At 51.6% G+C, this 22,363-nt stretch overlaps 1 protein-coding gene across 1 annotated transcript in view; it reads left to right on the top strand.

The window, feature by feature from the left end:
• Positions 1 to 1,577: 1,577 nt before the first annotated feature.
• Positions 1,578 to 22,363, top strand: part of LOC308148207 (uncharacterized protein) — a gene marked incomplete at its 5' end in the record, with an annotated part of 34,740 nt that continues 13,954 nt past the window's right edge. The window contains 4 exons of the mRNA XM_080521651.1: positions 1,578 to 1,633; positions 1,752 to 1,862; positions 2,198 to 2,572; positions 7,829 to 7,940. Coding sequence (XP_080377777.1) covers positions 1,578 to 1,633; positions 1,752 to 1,862; positions 2,198 to 2,572; positions 7,829 to 7,940 — 654 coding nt within the window. The remainder of the gene's footprint in view (positions 1,634 to 1,751; positions 1,863 to 2,197; positions 2,573 to 7,828; positions 7,941 to 22,363) is intronic.

The following is a 22,363-nucleotide window of genomic DNA, read 5'->3' as shown; positions in this document are numbered from 1 at the left end:
GTTGTGGAGGGCGTCTGCCTACTGAGCATGTGCAGGACAATTGTTTACCGTTAGAAGTATGGCCTGTGCTGCAGGAACCCCCTGCAGGGGGCGACGTACAGGAGACGTGCCTATTAAACACACCTGAGAGCAGGTGTGTGTGCGTGTGTGTGTGTGTGTGTGTGTGTGTGTGTGTACTAAGCGGTAGTGATTTCATCCCTGTGTTGACAAACAAACCCCTCCAGGTGAGTGGCCTGCTGGTCACGGTGACCCAGGCAGGCGGCCGGAGGAGCAGGAAACATCACTAATTGCTCGTGAGGACGTTGCCAGGTCGGCGTCCAGCTCTCCACTTGGCCGGCGGCGGGTTGCCATTCAGGCCACGTATCAGCCTGTAGCAGTAGCGGGGAGCGTTAATGAGATAAACACCGACATTAGGTTGGCTCAGCGGGAGGACGAGAGGGTGAGAGAGGAGGGGTGAGGCGGAGATGAGAGAGATGGAGGGATATGAAATATTAACAGCAAAAAAAAAAAAAAAAAAAGAGTCTCCGTTAATTCCTTGAAAGTGTGAAGCAGCTTGGCGACAACTGGAGCCGCGGTGTTTCTGCTGCCGGCCGCTTGATAAGAGGAGCTGAACACAACGCTGAAATATTCATGTTCCATATGCTGCGTGACACACACACACACACACACACACACACACACACACACACACACACACACACACACGGTGCGGATCGTCAGCGCCCCGCTGTGACATCATAACCGTATCTGTCATTAAGAAGTCTTTTCCCGGCGAAGCCGCTAATGAACACTGAGCCACTGTGTCAACGTGTGTGTGTGTGTGTGTGTGTGTGTGTGTGTGTGTGTGTGTGTGTGTGTGTGTGTGTGTGTGTGTGTGTGTGTGTGTGTGTGTGTGTGTGTGTGTGTGTGTGTGTGTGTGTGTGTGTGTGTGTGTGTGTGTGTGTAACACGAGCAGAAAGTCTGTTAATGGCGGCCGGCGGTTCAATGTTCTCCCTGACCCTCTGACTCCATGTTTTAAAATAAAAACACCAAACTTTAGTTTCTTTGTCGGTTCCCATGACAACCGCCTCACTTTAAAACAACTTTCCTGCCACGGCGCATGCAAACTGCACACATTTCAATTATTGTCTTAGTAACTGAACCTCTGAACAAATAAAATTCACACAAACTCAGTTCTCGTCCTCTTAAATTTGCATTTTAATAGTAAAACACGACTCACTGTTACATTTCACTGTTATATTTCCCTTCGTGTGCAAATTTCCATTTTTTTGTTTTTCTCTCCTGTTGTGTTTTATTGTAAATGTTTTAATCTTGAGGACGTCGTTTTCATCAGAACAAGTGTCTGATTACGACGCATTCAACAGTTTGAAATCACATTTTACTCTTTTTCATCCGTAGCAGCAACACATTTCTGCCTCATTTGAATTAGCCGCTGAGACAAAACTCATTTTCTCAACATTATTGCACATTTGCAATGTTTGTTGGCCAATAAAGTCCCTGCTGAGGCTTCAGGGACCCTCCAGGGGCGGCGGGTCCTCTCTGCTGCTGCTGCTGGAATTAAAAAACAGGATATAAACATGAGTGGGACGTCGGGGGACAGTCTGCTGGCAGCCTGCCTGGCGTCCAGGGGAAAGTCCTGACGTGTCCTAGTGTGTCTTATCGTGTCTTCACGTGTCTTATCGTGTCTTAACGTGTCTTATTGTGTCCTAACGTGTCTTACCATGTCCTCACGTGTCCTCTGTGTTGTCCAGGTTTGGCAGGAAGAAAGAAGACAAGAGCAAAGATGCAGCGAAATCGTCCAAGAACAAACTGGAGGCTCTGAGTGAGGAGGAGCTGGACCGACTCCCGGGACGGCTGGACGGGTGAGCGAGGGAGGGAGGGAGGGAGGGAGGGAGGGAGAGAGAGAGGGAGGGAGGGAGGGAGGGGGGAGAGAGAGAGAGCTTTGAATTCTAATACAAGTTATCTGATGTCCTCTCTATGAAGAAAGTTTGACGTTCATCCGTCACGGCGGTGAAGAGCAGTGACAGGCTGCTTCAGCTTCCCTGACGAGCTGTGAATCATCCTGTCACTTCCTCCCGCCGCCGCCGCCGCTTTAACGCCACCGGCCGCGGCGCCGGGATCCGTCTTCACCTTCTTAGAACTACGATGTTTGTGCAGCAGCGGGTCAAAGGCAACGTTTCCTGTTGGTCTTCCTCAGCTACGACCCGCGGTACGCCGGGGTGCGGCCCGGCCACGCCACGCCCGACATGGACCGGCGGTACGCCGAGGTCCGCCCCGGCCACGCCACGCCCGACATGGACCGGCGGTACGCCGAGGTGCGGCCCGGCCACGCCACGCCCGACATGGACCGGCGGTACGCCGAGGTGCGGCCTGGCCGCGCCACGCCCGACATGGAAGACGACGACAGCGACCCAAACTACGCCCGCATCAACAACTTCCGCACGCCGCCGTCGCCGCAGTCGTACCTGGCCCGCACGCCGTCGCCGGCCAACCCGCCTCTGGCGTCCGCCGACGAGCTGGACGGGCTCTACGCCAAGGTCAACAAGCCCCGCCCACCGCCGGCGACAGACAGGTGAGAGGCGGCGGCGTGAGAACCAGACCTCAAGTTATTCACATTCAGCTGCTGCTTCTGATTCCAACACGTTTCTGTGTTTATACGTGTGTGTGACACTCGCTGGTAGAGATACGTGTGTGTGTGTGTGTGTGTGTGTGTGTGTGTGTGTGTGTGTGTGTGTGTGTGTGTGTGTGTGTGTGTGTGTGTGTGTGTGTGTGTGTGTGCGTGCACAAGGTCAGTGACCGTGACCTCCCTGGCATGAGCGAGAGAGTGTTTCCTCATATCTGCATTCACGGCCTGCCAAACAGGACGATGCATTAAACATGGTGCCGCGGCTCCACCCTCCTGCTGCTCCACCCTCCTGCTGCTCCACCCTCCTGCTGCTCCACCCTCCTGCGGCTCCACCCTCCTGCTGCTCCACCCTCCTGCTGCACCACGTCAGAAACGACATGCATGATTCATGCCACTCTGTGTTTCACCTCCGTCACTCTTTAACGTCTCTCAGATCTTCATGGACGAGTTTTATACATAAGATCCACTGGTGAACTGGTTATGAAAATACACTTTGTGTCTCTTGTTGATCCGTATCTACATATATATATCTATATCTACACTAGTACATAGATCCGCGTCATGTAGAGTCCAGGTGCAGCAGCACGAGGTTCTGCCCTCGGTTCAGTTCGGTTGGAGTTTGAACGAGTTCCAGTGTGAATGTGGAGCGTCGACCGTCTGGAGAGACGGTCTTGTGCTACAGGAAGACTTTGCAGCTCGTCTCCACGGCGCCTCCTTGAGGACGGCGTCCCGGAGCGTCTCCAATGGCGTCGTCTCCCATGTGCAAGAAGACGGGCCACGCTAAGGAGGGAAGACGAGAGGAGGGAGGCTGGACGTGGAGACGAGGCAGATGGAGGTGGAGGGAGGCGACAGACGGAGGAAGGAGAGCCAGGATGGAGGAGGAGAAGAAGAAGAAGAAGAAGAAACGGAGGAGGATAATTGTCCAGGCTGACAGAGCTGCTGGACCACTTTAGTGCTGCTCCTTCATTACCGGGACGTTTCCTCTAAAACACTAAAACACTGATTTTATTGACTTTATTTCAAGATCAATTAAGAGGAAATAGTCGTAGTTTAAATCATCTGATAGGTCGTTTGTCCAAACAGCTGTCGGAGAAAGACGGGCCCCACAAACGACGATAAATAAGAGCAACAAAGACGTAGAATCGGGGCTCCGCCTCCTGTCGCACCATCAGCGGGGAAAACGACGACGGATGAACCTGAAGTGAACATGAACGAGCTCCTCGCCGCCGTTCCCTCGCTCCACGTTGTGACGTCGGCTTGTAACGAGCCGGACTTTCCCTTCTTTTTTCCGTTCAAACAGCGAAGACGACCCCCGGTGACGTCGTTCACACCCTCGTCTCGTCGCCTCCCTCGCTCACGCCGCCACCTGTGGCGTTGGACGGCGGCGCTCATTCACAAAGTCCGTGCATCTGTTGAAACACATGCGGAGGTCGAAGCCTCCTCGCCTCTCATTCACACACACACACACACACACACACACACACACACACACACACACACACACACACACACACACACACACACACACACACACACACACACACACACATGCTGCCACCCACATGTAATACTTCAGTGAGGAAGCCCGGCGTAACCTAGCAACCGTCCCGTGTGTGGTCTGCTGAGGTGCGCGGGGGGAAAGTGGGAGGGGCCTCGCTCGCCCATTTGTCTGTTTTGTCTAAACGCCACGTCTGTTTTTGGACTCGGTTCATTTTTAATGATGCGGCTGAAGAAAGAACAAAGTTAATTCATGATACATGAGGGAGACGGTGTGAAACCGTGGAGCTGATATATATTCCTCCATGTTTCTCAAGGTGATTGTTCTTGTATTGATGTGTAGCCTGTGTGTACCCCCCCCCCCCCACGCCCCCCCGCCGCTTCCTGTCAAGGCCTCAACGGTGGACTTCCAGCTCCGGCTGCCTAATTTACCGTCGGACATTTTCATTAGGCCTCCTCTGGCAGGTGTTCGCCGTGACGAGCGTCACATTCGATTAGAGCGGCGCGAGACGCTGACCTGTGGAGAAAAAAGGTTAGCTATGCTTGTCAAACTTTATTAGCCGCGAGGCGGCGTTTGTAGCCGCGGCAAGAAACACAAGAGCCAGGAGATGAAAGGGGGAGCGGGGAGATGAAAGGGGGAGCGGGAGGCCGGAGAGCGACGGAGGAAGTGAAGAAGCAACGCGGCGTTCGGAGAGGGGAGGAACAGGGCGACACGTCTGTGAGCGGGTTTGAGGATTACATGCCCCCCCCCCCCCACCCACCCACCCCCACCCCCCATTTATCATTTTCAAAACGTTAGCGTGTAAACGGGACATTTTTATGAGATGAAAACGTGAAAACTTCCCTTGAAACGTTCATTCTTTACTTGCTTTTTCACTTTCCTAACGACTTCTTCTCTTGTTCATTCGGATGACATCGATACTATAGAAACTCCAGACACCATCTTGTGGTATAAACTGGTATTGCACACATGCATTAATCCACTTCAGCAGATATTTTAGCCGTAAATGACAGAAAAGTCTTGGTTTTGTCACTATTTGGTTGATTTTACATCGTTTACACCACCATGTTGTGTGTTTGGGTGGATGCCGCCGGCTTTACTCCGTCCGGTTGCAGCGGGATCTCGAACTCCTGCCGGAGGATGAAGCGGTTTTTCCCCCACAATGCACCGGGAAGCCAAACATTGCCGGAGCACTTTGAGGTGTGCTTCACCTCCAGCGCAGGCGGCGGAGAACAACCCGCCCCCGGCGCCTTGTGTTTAAATCAGCCGGCCGCGGCGAGAAGCCGCCGGCGGCGCTAACACCTCCTAATTAGCCCGCCCTCACACCGGCCAGCTCCGCGGGACGCCGGCTCTCCTCCCTCTGCTCTCTCACCTCTGTTCTACCGCTCCCTCGCTCGCCCCCTTCCAACGCCTCCATCTTGAGTCTATCTGTTGCCGTTTTGCTCTCATTCTGTCTCCTCGTCATCTCCCTCTTTCATTTCCCGCCCCGGCGTCTCGTCGTCCTCCACCTGCAGCCTCCTCCGGTTCGCCTGCTCTCGTTTCACCGCCGCGTCAGCCTGCGGACGAAGTAACGGCTGATTGACGCTTTGTTTAGTCCTCGCCTTCTAACAGCTATACGTCAGATTTAGTCCTGGTGCCCCCCCCCCCCCCCCCCTCCCCCCCCACGTCTCATCCAGCATCAGCTTCTGTCTTCAGCCATTAATATGATAATATTTGGCGATGTCAGTGATGGAGGCCGCGGCATAATGAGATAATTACAGTGTTGTTTCATTTGGAGAGCGACACGCACGCTCAATCAAAATGGCAGGCCTAATTACGGGCCGCGGGATTGGCTAATGGGATCTCTGGAAGAGAGGCGGCGTGGAGAGGGGAAATAAATAAATAAATCCAGCAACTTGGCTGCGTGCAGGCGTTCTCCCAGGGTTTGTCTGTTTGTGTGAAGGGGGGGGGGGGTCATAAAAAGCAAGTGGATGAATAAATAATTCAGCAGATTAAGTGTGAATATCTGAATGGGGAAGTTGTCCGCCGGACTCGTGAGGGGAAGTGGAGATTAGTATTGATTAGCCGTGCGTCCGAAGCGGCCGTGACACCGACGTGGCGGCGGCGGCGATTAGCGGCGGCGGCGGCTCCGCTAAAGTCGTGACGTAATAACCTTCAAATTTAAACTTTTCTCTGCAGTGGTGACGATGAAAATGTCTATTTTCAGAAAGCAACTGCAATTAGTGCAGAAAAATTCCAATTTTACTCTTACTGAACTTTAACTCTATGAACAAAGATGTAAAATACATAAATGATTTATTACTGTGAAAATAATACATGCAAAGTCTTTTTTTGTCATTGAAATGTTAAACTCTGAGATTATCTGGGATTAGCTGAGCTGATTCTTACTCATTACTACATTTTGAGCAGTCACCCGTTGTTAATAAATGATTAAATGGTTATAAAAGTCATCAATTCGTGCAGATTAACATGCAGATGTATTAAAATACAAATTTAAATGGACGCACTTGTTTGCACACACTGCGTTTCAGCTTTACCCTCGGAGCCGAGCTGGAAATAACAAGATCAGATTCTAAAATATACAGTACCCTGCCAGGTTTTCCTGCCATACGCTCCTCCAGTCACGCCAAGATTCAGCAGAAATTAAAACGACAGCTGAAGGTAAACGTAGGTTGTTGAATTTATCCTCCAGATCCTGACGCGTGCGACAAAACGTCAGGAGAATAACTTTATTCCGACAGAAACACACACTTCTAATGAAAGCTGAAGTTTCAACGTGTGTCACTAATGAAGGACGGTCGATGCCTGCAGGTCAGGCTGCACCTGGATCAGGTGTGTCCCCGTGTGGGCGGAGCCTCACGTCCCTGTGAGGTATCATATATTCTCCTTATATATTCTCCTCATATGTTCTTCTTATTCTTCACTTTCACCTCCTGGTTATTTTAGAGGTCGAGCCTCGACGTGTCCGTCCTCATGTGATGAGACCCTCATAAGAAAAGACACATCCTCCTCTTCCTCCTCCTCCTCCTCCTCCTCCTCCTCCACCTTGTCAGCTGCAGGAGGTTGAGTGGAGGTGTGGATGTCTCCTCGGAGGCAGAGCTTTGTGGATCTGATCCGTCTGCCTGTCAGGCCTGTCGAGGTTTTGTCACTGCAGTCGTGGATTTAAGAGAAGTTCAGGGTGGAAACGTCTTCCTGTTGAGTCGCACTCGTCTTTTCTTGGAGTGACGGAAGTTTGACTGGTTTGTTCTTTTCTCTGGAACCTGGAGGTCGTTTCCTCTCGGGGGGGGGGGGGGGGGGGGACGCATGAGACACCAGTGGACGTGATGGAGGTGGTGTCAGTGACATCTGTTTGTCCTGATTGTCCCCGTTTGTCCTGATTGTCCCCGTTTGTCCTGATTGTCTCTATTGGTCCTGATTGTCTCTATTGGTCCTGATTGTCTCTGTTGGTCCTGATTGTCTCTGTTGGTCCTGATTGTCTCTATTGGTCCTGATTGTCTCTATTGGTCCTGATTGTCTCTGTTGGTCCTGATTGTCTCTGTTGGTCCTGATTGTCTCTGTTGGTCCTGATTGTCTCTATTGGTCCTGATTGTCTCTGTTGGTCCTGATTGTCTCCCTTTTTGCTAGATTGTCCCCGTTTGTCCCGATTGTCTCTGTTGGTCCTGATTGTCTCTGTTGGTCCTGATTGTCTCTATTTGTCCCCGCAGTGACGATCGTGTCCAGGGACCGCGGCGGGAGTACCAGCAGCCGCGCGCGGCGCCGGGCTACGACGAGCTGGACGCGGCGCGGCGGCGCTTCCTGGAGCTGGACCCGCAGAGGGTGAGTGTTGACGGAGGACGTCCCGAGGAGACGGCAGGTCCCTCAAGGACTGAAATGTCAGACGGACGCCTCGTCTCCCGCCTCTGTCCTGCTATTTCCAGCTCTTGTTAACATTTCCCGGAGCCGTGTGGCGAGGAGGTGGCGAGGAGGTGGCGCCGGCGCTCCTGCTCATTTAGTTTATGCAGAGAGCTATTAGACCGCTGACATTTCTGTCCTCCCACCTGCTTCGGCTCGGCTCCACTTCTTTTTCTCACTTCTTCTTCCTCTCGTTTTGCCTCAAAAGAGCCCGACCGTCATGGCCGCCGCCGCCGCCGCCTCATGTCATTTGCCTCCGCTTAGTCCAGAATCCACCGCGGCAAATCGATGAGCGTTTGAAAACCGTATCTTCTTCAATGGCGGGAACCGGAGACCAAATCAAAACAGCTGAATCTCAACCCGCGTGTTCGCAAAAGCATTTTCCCCCCCGAGCCGGATTTACTTCTCATGAAGTAGCGACGGCACCGAGAGAGAAGCCGAGGCTTCTGGGAAATACGGGACGGATTCACGGCCGCTCACCTGACGCACCGACGTCCTGCTGAGCTCGCCGCCGCGCTTATTGCGTTTATTGAGCAGCGAACCAGCCGGGACGCCGCGGCCGCCGTGTTCCAGGCCCAGAGGGGCTTTGGCGCTCCCCGTGCCGCGCCGCGCGGCGCCGGAGGTCTGATGCAATTAAAAGCGCAGCGAGCGAGAGGCGCTGCCTTCTGATCGGATCCTGAGTCTTCAGCCCAAAAAAGTGACGGTCGCCCAGCGTGGGCTGGCCCCCCCGAGGAGACCGATAATGAAACACCACACACACACACACACACACACACACACACACACACACACACACACACACACACACACACACACACACACACACACACGCGCGGTGCAAATAGAAACACAAAGACAGTAACACACTGAGGAAGTATATAAAGAAAAAGAGGCGGCGGTGATAAAACACGTGTGAATTGTGACGCCTCCAGTCCTTTAACACGAAAACACAAACCAAACGTCCAAATATATAAGACATATTATTTCTAACTGATGTGTTATATATGTTCCATATATCCAGTATATGTGCATATATATTTAATATGACATCGTGTGGCTGTTTATTCTGGTGAAGAATGGTCGTCTTCTCTACACGTTCCAGCTCTCTAATGACTGTCAGTCATATCTTAATCATGTTTCTCATTTAAAGTCTCATCAGAAGGCGTTTTTACGTGATGCTCCTGAACGCATCACTCCAGGCGAGGTTCTCCCGTTCCCACATCGAGACACGACAGTGTCTTCACACCGTTATAAAGATATATTAGTCCTGAGCCAGATGTCAAAGGTTCTTCAGTTTTTAAAACCAGTGTTTCAAGTCGACATGTTCAGCTGCTGAGCGCAAAACATCCAAGATGGCGGCGACCGCGATAGATCTTACGTCAGTTCAGAGGAGGAAAAGAAGACGGAAACATTTAAGAAGCCATTAAAATATGCTTTACGGTCCTGATGTCAATAATACTGACTGCTTAACGAGCGCCTTTACCATTGTGTCAGAGACACTGACATATCTTATGTTTCGGTGTCAGAGACTCTTAATAATCCTTCCAAATGTGTTAAATACACTTTGAAATCCAATTCTTTAAATCAATAATGCTGATAAGAAGTCGTCCATCCACCAGGTTTGTCTTTCACGTGATCTCGTCCATATCAGAGAAGTTTTAACTGAAGTTCAGCATCACGAACACTTGACTTCACTTTAACTGCTCCAGATATTCTTCTTCTTTTTTTATACATTTTTAATGATTTCCTGCCTTTTAAATGGATGTTTGACTTTAATGACGGCAGAAGTGACGGTGAGTCGTCGTGTTCGAGCCGACGATCTGCAGCAGACGAATCCCCTGGTGTCGTTATTCCAACACCCACTTGAACGTGTGACTCGCTCTCTCGCTCTCTCGCTCTCTCGCTCTCTCGCTCCCTCGCTCTCTCGCTCCCTCGCTCTCTCGCTCCCTCGCTCTCTCGCTCTCGCCGGCCTTGTTTGATCAGCCTTTTTGCCGCCGCCGCTCTTTTATACTCCGGCTTCTCTGGAGCCTCGAATGTTTGAAAAGCTTTTCTTCCTCCGCGTGGCGAAGCTCATCACACAAGGCCGTCCTTCCTCTGAGTGGCTGTGACCGAGAACATGAGTGTGTGTGTGTGTGTGTGTGTGTGTGTGTGTGTGTGCGTGTAAAACACGCTAACCTGCGCTGACATAAACAAAAAGCTGGTTACGATATTCGTGTCTCTATTTATTCTTCCTCTCGTCTGATCTGCCGCCGCAGCTCTATGTCGGGGTGTGACTCTCCTGGTTTCTGTCTGCGGCTGAAGCAGAACGACTTCACCTCCTCCCTCCTCCCTCGCTCCCTCCCTCCTCCCTCCCTCCCTCCCTCCTTCCTTCTTTCTCCATTTTGACCCTCTTCTTCCATCTTCCCTGCCAGGGGATCCGTCACACCGGTTTCTCTACAAACTAACGGCCAATTAAGCCGAGTGACGTCTTTGTTCTCCGGGACGGGACGGGACAGTGTCCAACACGTCCCCCAGAGTGAGAGACTTTTAATAAACTCACCTGAATTAACCCCACTCACTGGTTTATTAAGGGAAAAAAAGAAGTTTGACTTTTTTTCTTGTATCTCAGAGTGAATTCACTCTTTCTTCACTTTTATGAAGGTTTTTGTCCCAGAAAAGCTCTGATTGGGACGTTTTGACGTCATTGTGTGGTTTTTACTGACCAGCCAGGTCCAGAGGGAACTTTTTATTACTGTTAAGGTTTACTTTACATCTACGTTTGTTCTGTTCTTGGCTTTCATCTCACTGTGATTATCAGCCTTTAGTGAAAATCCAGTGAGTTCTGGTGACGGATCCATTGTGTGTGTGTGTGTGTGTGTGTGTGTGTGTGTGTGTGTGTGTGTGTGTGTGTGTGTGTGTGTGTGTGTGTGTGTGTGTGTGTGTGTGTGTGTGTGTGTGTGTGTGTGTGTGTGTGTGTGTGTGTGTGTGTGTGTGTGTGTGTGTGTGTGTGTGTGTGTGTGTGTGTGTGTCGCCTGATGGCCTGTTTATTATGATGGAATCCTGCTTTATATCTGACTACGTGTGTGTGACTCAACCAGCCACAAAGACTGATGCCACAATGAGCCAGATACACACACACACACACACACACACACACACACACACGCACGCAAACTCGTGCATCTTATCTTCAACTCATTACCCTGTGAATCGTAAACAACAGTGGCAGCACATGCGACACTTTAATGAACACAGGAGTCAGAGAATCCAAGCTCACACACACACACACACACACACACACACACACACACACACACACACACACACACACACACACACACACACACACACACACACACACACACACACACACACACACACACACTCCAAGCCATTATGAAACTCTCACACGAGTCCAGATACGACTTGTCATCCGTTGCGCAGCTGTTTTTTGTACTTCTCTCTAATGTTGTGTGTGTGGACATCCATCACCTTGATGATATTTTAATGTCACATCCTCGGGCTGTCTCAATAACCCCCCCCCCCCCTCATCCACCCACCCTCCACTGTCTCTCCCTCCATCCCACACGTCGGCCATCACTTCATAAATAAACCCCCACATCATTAAGTAAACACACAGCGGCCTGTCACAGTGATAGATGGCTGCACACACACACACACACACACACACTCGTTGGTGATCAGTGTGTGGTGCTTGGTGCCCACAGGCTACAGGCTACCCCCCCCCCCCCCCCATCAACACACACCTCTGAAGCTCTGAAGCTCAGAAGTCGATGGCGGCGGCAGGTTTTCCTCGCCAGGAGTGAACACATTACTTATTACTTCCTGTTGGGACGGATGGCCGCTTCCACCCCCACCTGACACCCCCCCACCCCCACCTGACACCCCCCCCACACACACCCCCATATAGCATATAGCCTAAAGACAACAGACAGAAAGGAGATTGACCAACGAAGTGTAGCTGCAGACGTTGAGCAATATATTCATGTTTATATTCATGTTTATATTCATGTGTTTATATTGGTGTGTTTTCGGAGCTTCTTGCTTTGAAGTGGTTGTTTTAACATCCAGTTCTTGATCCGTGGAGGAACAGACGTCCTCCCTCCAAGAGAGAACCCCGTATCTGGTGGCGCCGCCTCCTCCCGTTGTCTGCGTTGATGGAAAACACAAGTTCTGGCTCGCGGCCAGTCACAACATTTCATCTGGGATCAAGCGGCAAACATGGCGGCCGCGTCGGCGGCTGGCGCGGCGCCAAGCAGCAGCCTGGGAGGGAAACGCTCGCGGCCAATCAGCTTGAAAAGACTGTTACCAGATAATGTTGAGTTTTAGTTCAGTTTCTCTTCTTCCTGGACTGAGCGACTCACGACACCACCTAGTGGCACAAGACGCCAGCGACCTCCGTCCCGCATGGCAAGGCGACTCTGTCTAGTATAAATAAGGCTTCATGGTATTTAATAAGTACCAGCAAGTATCAGCAAGTACCTGAAGGTCAGTACTCCCACTTGTACTCGTCCTTTAAAAAAGTGGCGCCGGTGCTCCGCCGCTGGAAAACTCTGAACCGTGTCTTTAATTGACGTCGTCGTCTTGCATCGTCTCGCAAACAAGATTATTTAGCTTAAATGTGAAAATATGTGCATGCTAATCCGGGGCGCGGCTAACAAACGACCATATGTCGCGGGTTTGCAGGATGTCGTGCGTCTGGCCTCCCGCCGTCACTCACACACTCGTTCACCACTCCCACACCGCCGCCGCCGTTAAGTCCATTAAAAACCCATCGAAGAAAATCACCTGCGTGTCGCTTCTGAGTGATTTTAATTAGATTTAACAAGAATGGAGCAGGAGTCCAGCGTGGCCGGCACCATGTCTTCTCTCTCTCTCTGTCTCTCTCTCTCTCTCTCTCAGAGAGACTATACGACTTAATGAGCAACTTCTTTCAAATAAAACGTTAAAAAATGCAGATTTGTGAGGATCGAGTGGGAAGCAGAGACGTTAGAGTGGAAGAAGGTGAGCGGGAGCAGCTGGTCCGGGGGCGACATGTTAGTGTAACGCTGGTGTGTGAATCAGCTAACATATGCCCCGTCTGCACGCGCGTGTGTGTGTGTGTGTGTAGGTGTGTGTGTGTGTGTCTGAGTTGATTTGAGGTTGTCAGGGAGAACCTGCACTGTTTTAATGAGGGAAGGAAGAGAAAGAACAAGTGACCAACACAATATCTCTGTGTGTCATCCTGTCCGTCTCTCACACACACACACACACACACACACACACACACACTAACACACACACACACACACACACACACACAAAAGGCTCCAATCCGTCCGAACCACCAAGAAAATGGGAAAAATGTCAAAAAACACATTGAGTTCTTTGTAAAAACATATTAAAAGAAATAGCCAGAAGACACTTCATTGTATTTTACATCACAGGGTTTCATTAGAATTGAATTTATGTGGAGATTGGAGTCATTTTTTGCTTGTAATTGTTTCGTTTTCGCAAAATGTTTTCCTCCGTACCACGGCAGAGATAAACTTTAAGGTTTAAATTTATAGCTTTTCATCACTGTATTTCGCCGATCCGGCTCAGTCGAGTTAAAATGTGGCTGAATGAAGATGCATGTGAATCTCCTGTGGTGAACTAATAACTACTGAGGAACTCAGCAACTTGTTGACTTTACACTTTGACACTTTTACGATACGTAAAGTATAATACATTGTCGTAATGTGAGCGTATAAACGGATTAAAGTCCCCACAAGTATTAAATAACACACACACACACGCACACGCACACGCACACGCACACGCACACACACACACGTGTTGGAGAACCACACAGAACAAAAGGAATAATTAACCACAAAGAAATGCTCAAACTTTCACAGTGAATTTTATAACAGACTTTAAGAGGCAACACACCGCAAACACGTTACAACACACACACACACACACACACACACACACACACACACACACACACACACACACACACACACACACACACACACACACACACACACACACACACACAAAATCTTTTTTCAGGAAAATCCCCAAATTCTGTAATTACAAGAACCACCGCCTCCGGATCCCGTTTCCTCTGATCCCCTCTGAGCTCGCCCTTGTTCCCTTTAATGCACGACGCACACACACACACACACACACACACACACACTCTCTCTCTCTCTCCGTCTCACACACACTCTGCTGCTGCAGCCACTGTGCTGATTACAGGCCGGCCGGCGGTCCGGGCCTCCGAGCCGAGCTCAGCTTGATTCCAGCCTATAAAATGACACAGGCTGAACCACAAGTGAGTGTTTGTCTCCCAGAATAACCCGGAACAAGCTGCGGTGGGCCGGCGCTGCTGCAGAGCCCAATGACAGAGGAGGCAAAGCCTGTCGTCTGTGTAATGCCAGGGTTGAGGTGATAATCATAAAGCACGAGTCCCGATGCAGAGATCTGCAGAGACGCGGGCCAACGGCGTTCAGTTTCGCCAGATCGTCTCATTCTGGTCCAGCAGAGGCGAGATGATTTAACGTTTCCTCACTGACGCCTGGAAACGTCCCGGAAGAAACGACGGCGGCGTGTGAATTTCCCGGAACGTCGATGTGCCGTCAGAACGGGTTGAAATCTGCTGCAGTTATTAGCTTATTGATTGTTTCTGCTCTTGTTCGGGTCAAAAACGCAGCAGAAATGATTCCAGACAAATTGCAGAGTGGAGCTGCTGCAGGCCGCCGGCAGACGACGGCGCCTCGCTGCGTTCTGGCGTCTTTAAGTCAATTCTGGTGCAGGAACTCCACCAGATCTGGTCCTGATCTGGTCTGCAAGAGGTGGATTAGTTGTACAGTGGTAGAGGTTTTGGGACATTTAACTGTGTTGTGCTTCATGAAGATGATCCTTGTTGCAGGTTGCAGTTGTTTCTGGGGCTGATTGGAGTTTTTCTGCAGGGAGGACATGTGGACACACAGTGTAGGACAGTGTAGGACAGTATAGAACTGCACTAATGTGCACCTTCCTCGTCCTCCACCCTCCTCGTCCTCCACCTTCCTTGTCCTCCACCTTCTTCCTCCACCTTCCTCGTGCTCCCAGGAGACGAAGACCACAGTGAACGTCTCTTCTCCGCGTTTTCACACCTTCCTCTATCTCCACCTTCCTCTCCCTCCACCTTCCTCTCCCTCCACCTTCCTCTCCCTCCACCTTCCTCTCCCTTTTTTCTCTTTGCAAAGTCCCGATGAGTGATTCTGTCCACCGACTCCCCGTCTCTGTCCTCGTCTCTCCAGCTCGTCCCCGAGGCCCTGCCTTGCTCTGCCTTGCTCTGCTTCTCATTTCACTTTTGTTTTAAGTCACTTCATTCCAATGCTGCGCAGCAAGCGCCCCCCCCCCCCCCCCCCCCCCCCCCCCCATCTGGGCCAACAAAGGCCTCCAGGGACTTATTGGGTGTCTGTCTTTGTCCCGCAGCTCGTCTGTGGCCTGCAGGCAAACTGCAGAGTGTGACCAGTCTGCACGCTGATAGAAATCCCCGTTTCTCCCTTCACTCCAGCCTGCCGTCGCCCCAGCGGGTCACGCATGTATTCTTCTGGATTACAAGTTGTAATCTATTACCTCGTCCTCACTGGAAACGTCCGGGCCACCGCGCTTCGCGTTTAATGAAGTGATTCTATTCTAATTGTTTGGTTCATTTGCATAAACGGCTTTATTTATAGGCTCTGATCACCAGGGCTGATGAGGAAATGGCTAAAAGATGCAAAGCAGTTTTTTTTGTTTCTTCTAGCTTTACGGTTCCCGCGGGACAAACGCAGGCGTCACATCTGAGGTTTTGAACCGACGCATGGAAAAGGCCTGGCGTTGATTTAGTTGCGCAACATCTGGTCACAGCGAGGCGACTGATTGAGAAAAGGTGGTGAAAATCAGAGCAGCTGTTCATAAACACAATGGAAAGTTTGAGCGCTAAAAGATTTCGTCCTCGTGTTTGACGGACGTGGACGTTTTCCGTCCCAAAGTCAAAACGCTGCCAGTCCAGAGGCGGAGGACGTCTTCAGGAGGGACGACGGTCTGTGGCAGGAAAATTGTTGGGTCGAGTTGTTTAGTTTAGAGACGAGTGAAGCTCTGGAGCCACTTTGAGACACGTTGTTCCTAAACAGACAGAAGCTGAACGCCGTCATCAGACCGCCACAATAAAGGCACCGGCTTTTAAAAGCATGGCAGCGTTTTTAAAATTAGGTGAAACAATAAGCAGAATCAAGCTCAGCGCTTCAGCTTGTTGGGTGCAATACCGCTTCCCTCCACTAGTTGGTGTGACGAGTTTCAGATTAAATTAACTGACTATAACTAGACGACACAAAATCCTACAGAGTAAAAGTTCTTATACGAAAACAGCCAAACACATTTTACTTCTAATCTCAACATGAAGACAATTTTAATGAAACTTTCTGTTGCAAACTCCAGTGAACTGTAGCGTCCGGGGTGTTTTTACAGCCGGGGCCTGACGATTCGGAGCAGAGCAGTCGGGTGACGTAGCGCCGGAGTTTCTTCCAAACACGTGAAGGTCAAACAGACGATCCAGCCGGCCGTCGGACGGCGTGGCGAGACGCCCGCGCTCATCAAAGCCTCCGTCACCGGCGGTGGCGTCGACCCCCGTCGCACGCAAATCTGGGACTTAGCGGAGGGTGGAGGGTGGAGGGTGGAGGGCTGAGGGCTGTTTAACCTGTGGGCGGGAGACACTCGGCTTCAATGGGAGGAGAAAGAGAGCGAGCACAAGGTGTATTGCTGTTTTGCGGCGTGACAGCCAACACACACACACACACACACACACACACACACACACACACAGCTTGGTAAAGAAATGTCGCCGCCTGAGCTTCTCTCAGGCCATCAGAACCCGGAGAGGCTGGAATGAAACCTGCCAGTCGTGCAGCTCGACTCTCGCCGGGGCGTTTGGATGTTATTTCAGCGAGCAGCGGGGGGGGGGGGGGGGGGGCAGGAACAGGGACATGGCCCGGTAAATAAACAACACACACACACATGGAACAGGTTGAGGTGATTGCAGATCAGTGTGATAACAGATTGCACACATGCAGGTTCCTGGTGTGACATTAACGGCTGTTTGGACTTGAAGAAGTCCCAGTTTGTCTCGTATGAAAGCTTGTAAACAATCACAGGCCCAGAAGAACGTCTGGAGCACCGGCCCGGGAGGGAGAGGAACCACGTCTTGTCCCGCCGTCTGGTTCGTCCTCACGTGGACGGGTTAATACGCGGGCGTGCACGTACGTGCACGTGCATCCAGTCGAGGAACGAGCCGGACTATGTCGATGTGGAAAGGCCTCGGCGAGGTCAAAGGTCGAGGCCTAAGCAAACACCTACAATGCAGACAATTACCAGCAGATTGGCCTATTACCACATTCCTGTGTGTGTGTGTGTGTGTGTGTGTGTGTGTGTGTGTGTGTGTGTGTGTGTGTGTGTGTGTGTGTGTGTGTGTGTGTGTGTGTGTGTGTGTGTGTGTGTGTGTGTGTGTGTGTGTGTGCGCGCACACGCCATCTGCTGCTAACGAGCTCAGAGTGAGCAGGGTGCAGGTGTGGGAGTGTTTAGTGTACACTGGGGGGCAAGAGGGCCTCCTGTTTCACACACACACACACACACACACACACACACACACACACACACACACACACACACACACACACACACACACACACACACACACACACACACACACACTCCACATAATCACATGTGCCGGCGGGTCGGACTTGACCGAGGCGCTTTGACCTTTTTCAGTCGGTGTTAGTTATGTGACGGTTTCCACGGCAACCAGCCGCCTCACAGGCGCTGTGGAAACTTAGAATTTTTCCTAAAAGAGACGAACCGGAGGATGAGGGAGGATGAGGGAGGATGAGGGAGGATGAGGATGAGGGAGAATGAGGATGAGGGAAGATGATGGAGGATGATGATGGAGGATGAGGGTGAGGGAGGATGATGGAGGATGAGGGTGAGGGAGGATGAGGATGATGAGGGAAGATGATGGAGGATGAGGATGATGATGGAGGATGAGGATGATGAGGGAGGATGAGGGTGAGGGAGGATGATGGAGGATGAGGGTGAGGGAGGATGAGGATGATGAGGGAGGATGATGGAGGATGAGGATGATGAGGGAGGATGAGGATGATGGAGGATGAGGATGATGAGGGAGGATGAGGGTGAGGGAGGATGAGGATGATGAGGGAGGATGATGGATGATGAGGATGATGAGGGAGGATGAGGGTGAGGGAGGATGAGGATGATGAGGGAGGATGATGGATGATGAGGGAGGATGAGGATGATGGAGGATGAGGATGATGAGGGAGGATGAGGGAAGATGATGGAGGATGAGGGTGAGGGAGGATGATGGAGGATGAGGGTGATGGAGGATGAGGATGATGAGGGAGGATGATGGAGGATGAGGGCCTTCCACCTCCTCTGTTCCTTGCAGAACGTTGCAGTCGGCTGAATATAAACGATCATCTTAGGTCCAGTTTACCACGTTTTTCAAGTTAAAAGTGCAACTTTTTCTAAACGCCCCGTCTCCATGGAAACGGGGTGGCTAGTATTTGTGCACATGCTCAGTGGAGGCCGTCAGAGCGTTTCCTCCAGAGTTGGTGGTTTTATCCTCAGGACAGCGTTTCTGTGTGAACCGACATGGTTTCTCCATCGTTCTTCTTCTCTGGTTTGGTTTCCCGTCTCCTCGCCGCTGCTCGCCGAGTCAGCACAAAGACATTTTCTAGTGAGGAAGAGGAGGATGGATGATAGCGGGCAGGTGGAGGCTCCACACTGGGACTCCTGCTTAATTAGCATCCAAGATGGATGGAGGGAGGAGGAAAAGGATGGATGGCAATGCAAGAGGGTGATTACGGCGTTTGAAAAGACATGGCGGAAGCAGCGCGCTTTGGAACATCTTGTCTCTCCAGACCGCCGCCTCTCCAGGACCGCCGTCTCTCCAGGACCGCCGTCTCTCCAGGACCGCCGTCTCTCCAGGACCGCCGTCTCTCCAGGACCGCCGCCTCTCCGGGACCGCCGTCTCTCCGGGACCGCCGCCTCTCCAGGACCGCCGTCTCTCCGGGACCGCCGCCTCTCCGGGACCGCCGCCTCTCCAGGACCGCCATCTCTCCGGGACCGCCGTCTCTCCAGGACCACCGCCTCTCCAGGACCGCCATCTCTCCAGGACCGCCGCCTCTCCAGGACCGCCACCTCTCCAGGACCTCTCCAGGACCGCCGCCTCTCCAGGACCTCTCCAGGACCGCCGCCTCTCCAGGACCTCTCCAGGACCGTCGTCTCTCCGGGACCGCCGCCTCTCCAGGACCGCCGTCTCTCCAGGACCGCCGTCTCTCCAGGACCTCTCCAGGTCCACTGCCTCTCTAGGACCTCTCCAGGTCCGCCGCCTCTCCAGGACCTCTCCAGGACCTCTCCAGGACCTCTCCAGGTCCACCGCCTCTCTAGGACCTCTCCAGGACCTCTCCAGGACCGCCGCCTCTCCAGGACCGCCGCCTCTCCAGGACCACCGCCTCTCCAGGACCTCTCCAGGACCACCGCCTCTCCAGGACCTCTCCAGGACCGCTGTCTCTCCAGGACCGCCGCCTCTCCAGGACCTCTCCAGGACCTCTCCAGGACCGCCGCCTCTCCAGGACCTCTCCAGGACCTCTCCAGGACCGCCGCCTCTCCAGCTCACAGCCTCCAACAAATTAATTTCCTCGGCTGCTGGAAACGCTTGGCGATGAAACGACGGCGGCGCTGCCAGAGCCGATCGTCTGGCAGCGCCGAGGCAGAAGCGCTCTCGTTTGGAAAAATGGAAAAGTGACATTCGGCTCGTTCGCGCTGGCCCGGCGGCCCGGCGGCGCTGAGTCAGCACTATTATTCACTTTGTGTGAAACAGGTTGTGTGTGATCGTTTGCTCTCGTCTGAAGAGGAACGAAACCTGGGGAGCCGATTGTGAGGCTGCAGGACGAACCAACTCCGATTAACTAACACACACACACACACACACACACACACACACACACACACACACACACACACACACACACACACACACACGGCGTGAGGAAGAGCGTCTCATCATCCTCCCTGCTCTTTGCTCGCCGTTCGCCTCCTCAGAAGTCCCGCCACTCGAACCTGGACGCCTTTCATACTGACCTTTTACCAGTTGCCATGGTGAGGGCGAGTGTGTGTGTGGTGTGTTTGTTTACGTGTGTGTGTTTGTGTGTGTGTGCAGCATTTTAAGGCACATCGTTTGGCTATAAACCTAACTGTCCCATTTAAAGCGAATGTGTGTGTGTGTGTGTGTGTGTGTGTGTGTGTGTGTGTGTGTGTGTGTGTGTGTGTGTGTGTGTGTGTGTGTGTGTGTGTGTGTGTGTGTGTGTGTGTGTGTGTGTGTGTGTGTGTGTGTGTGTGTGTGTGTGTGTGTGTGTGTGTGTTAATAAAGGGATCATACAGACCTATGGCTGCAGGCTGTTATGTTAATACAATCAATGGACAAAAGATCTCACTCATTTTATCCAAACACACATTGTCCTTGTTTTTTCAGTCACGACTTCAGAAGATGTATCACACACACACACACACACACACACACACACACACACACGGTCCTCCACCTGAGTCCCGGGTCTAATGCCCCCTTTACCTCACATTATGCATCTCTTTGCATAATGGCCTCTCCTCCTCCTCCTCCACCCAGAGATGGAGCACTCACTTTCTGACATCATAATAAAACTGCACACAAAGACACACATCCCTCATGACCGGCATGGTATTAGCATAAGTATACTGTACACACACACACACACACACACACACACACACACGGAGGCAGGAATCCACTTCAGTGAATAGAGTCGTAGCTCGGGTCCAGACGGAGCTTCCTGGCTCACATTAGATCCCCACATTACAGAGACATGCTAATGATATCTGCTAATGCGCCGCCGCGACGTGCAGAATGAGCTTGAACTCATACGTGCATGAAAAACAGCAATTGCTGGAGTCATTTAGACTCCATGTGTTTGTGATATTAAACACTGTGGACGTGGGCGTCTGCTGCGGCGCGTCTCTCTGATGGCCTGGGTCAAGTGTGTGTGTGCTTCTCTGAGTGTGTGAGTGTGTGTGAGAGTGTGCCTGTCAGACTGTGATTGCTTGTTTCTGAGGCAGTTATTGTACGTATGACTTGTGTATTTGCACAGCGTGGGCTGGCGTGTGTCCGTGTGTGTGTGTGTGTGTGTGTGTGTGTGTGTGCGTTGCGCGGCGTGTTTGACCGTAGAGGCGTCCGCTGGGTAAACAGCAGTGTTTGTACGTGAAGACTCTGCCCAGACCCCAGATTACTGATAATAGAGGCGGGTGTAATAGAAGCGGTGTGTTCTCTCCCCACGCCGGCGTCTCCGTGTCCTCGGGGGGACGGACTCGTGTTGTCCGGCGCTTCGCCGCGTCCCCGTGTTTGACGCCAGACTGCAGTTTGATGAGAATCTGTCAGGCCAGCGACCGATGAAACGATCCGCAGAAGATTCACCTCGTCTTTGTCTTTTTAGATTTTTCTCATCTGTTGATTCTCTTTAAATATAACAAGAGAGGCTGTTGATAACAGACTGTGTGTTTCGGTCGTGACTCACGACACCACCTTGTGGTACACAGTTGTATCACAAGACTAATATAGAAGCAGAACTTACTGATGTCATGCAGCAATCAAATGCCTGGAAAAGTGAAATCATGTTGGATACGAGTACCAATATGGCCTCGGGCTCTCCAACAGTGCAGAACTTTACCACTTTCTATTTTCTGTCTCCAGTTTCTCTCCAAAGCAAACGGAAACGTATTTTTAGACCTCGCATCTTCAACGTCAAGACGTTTCACAGACTTTTAGATTTATTGGAATGAAAAGCACATGATATTGTTGCTACTTGTTGTTTGTGGTGAGAACATAAAGCCCACATATCAAAACATGCTCTGGAAGCCATTTCTTCTTTTTTTTTTATGTGACGGGTTGCTTACATAAAGCTCCACACACACACACTCACACACACACACACACACACACGCACACACACACACGTGGCTCACCCTTCAGTTTGCTTCCACTGAAACCACACACAGAAAAACACGCGTGCTTTAAATACTTCATCCAGCCGCTTACGTTTCCATTACGCTGCTGAAATATTGCCGAGGTCGAACATGTAGCCTCGGGGTGTGTGTGGTCGCTTCTCCACGCCACTGCAGGGAAACGACCTCAAACCCGCCAACTCGTTTTGCTGCGTCTCGTTTTCTAATCTCTGCTGCACCTGAGTTCAGAGACGTGCTTCACCCAGGCCTTACTCCCCCCCCCCTATGCCCCCCCCCCC

The sequence above is a fragment of the Blennius ocellaris genome (genome assembly GCF_963422515.1).
Source record: "Blennius ocellaris genome assembly, contig: SCAFFOLD_174, whole genome shotgun sequence".
NCBI lineage: Eukaryota > Metazoa > Chordata > Actinopteri > Blenniiformes > Blenniidae > Blennius > Blennius ocellaris.
The sequence above is the reverse complement of the archived record's forward strand: the minus strand, read 5'-3'. Positions and strand labels throughout refer to the sequence as shown.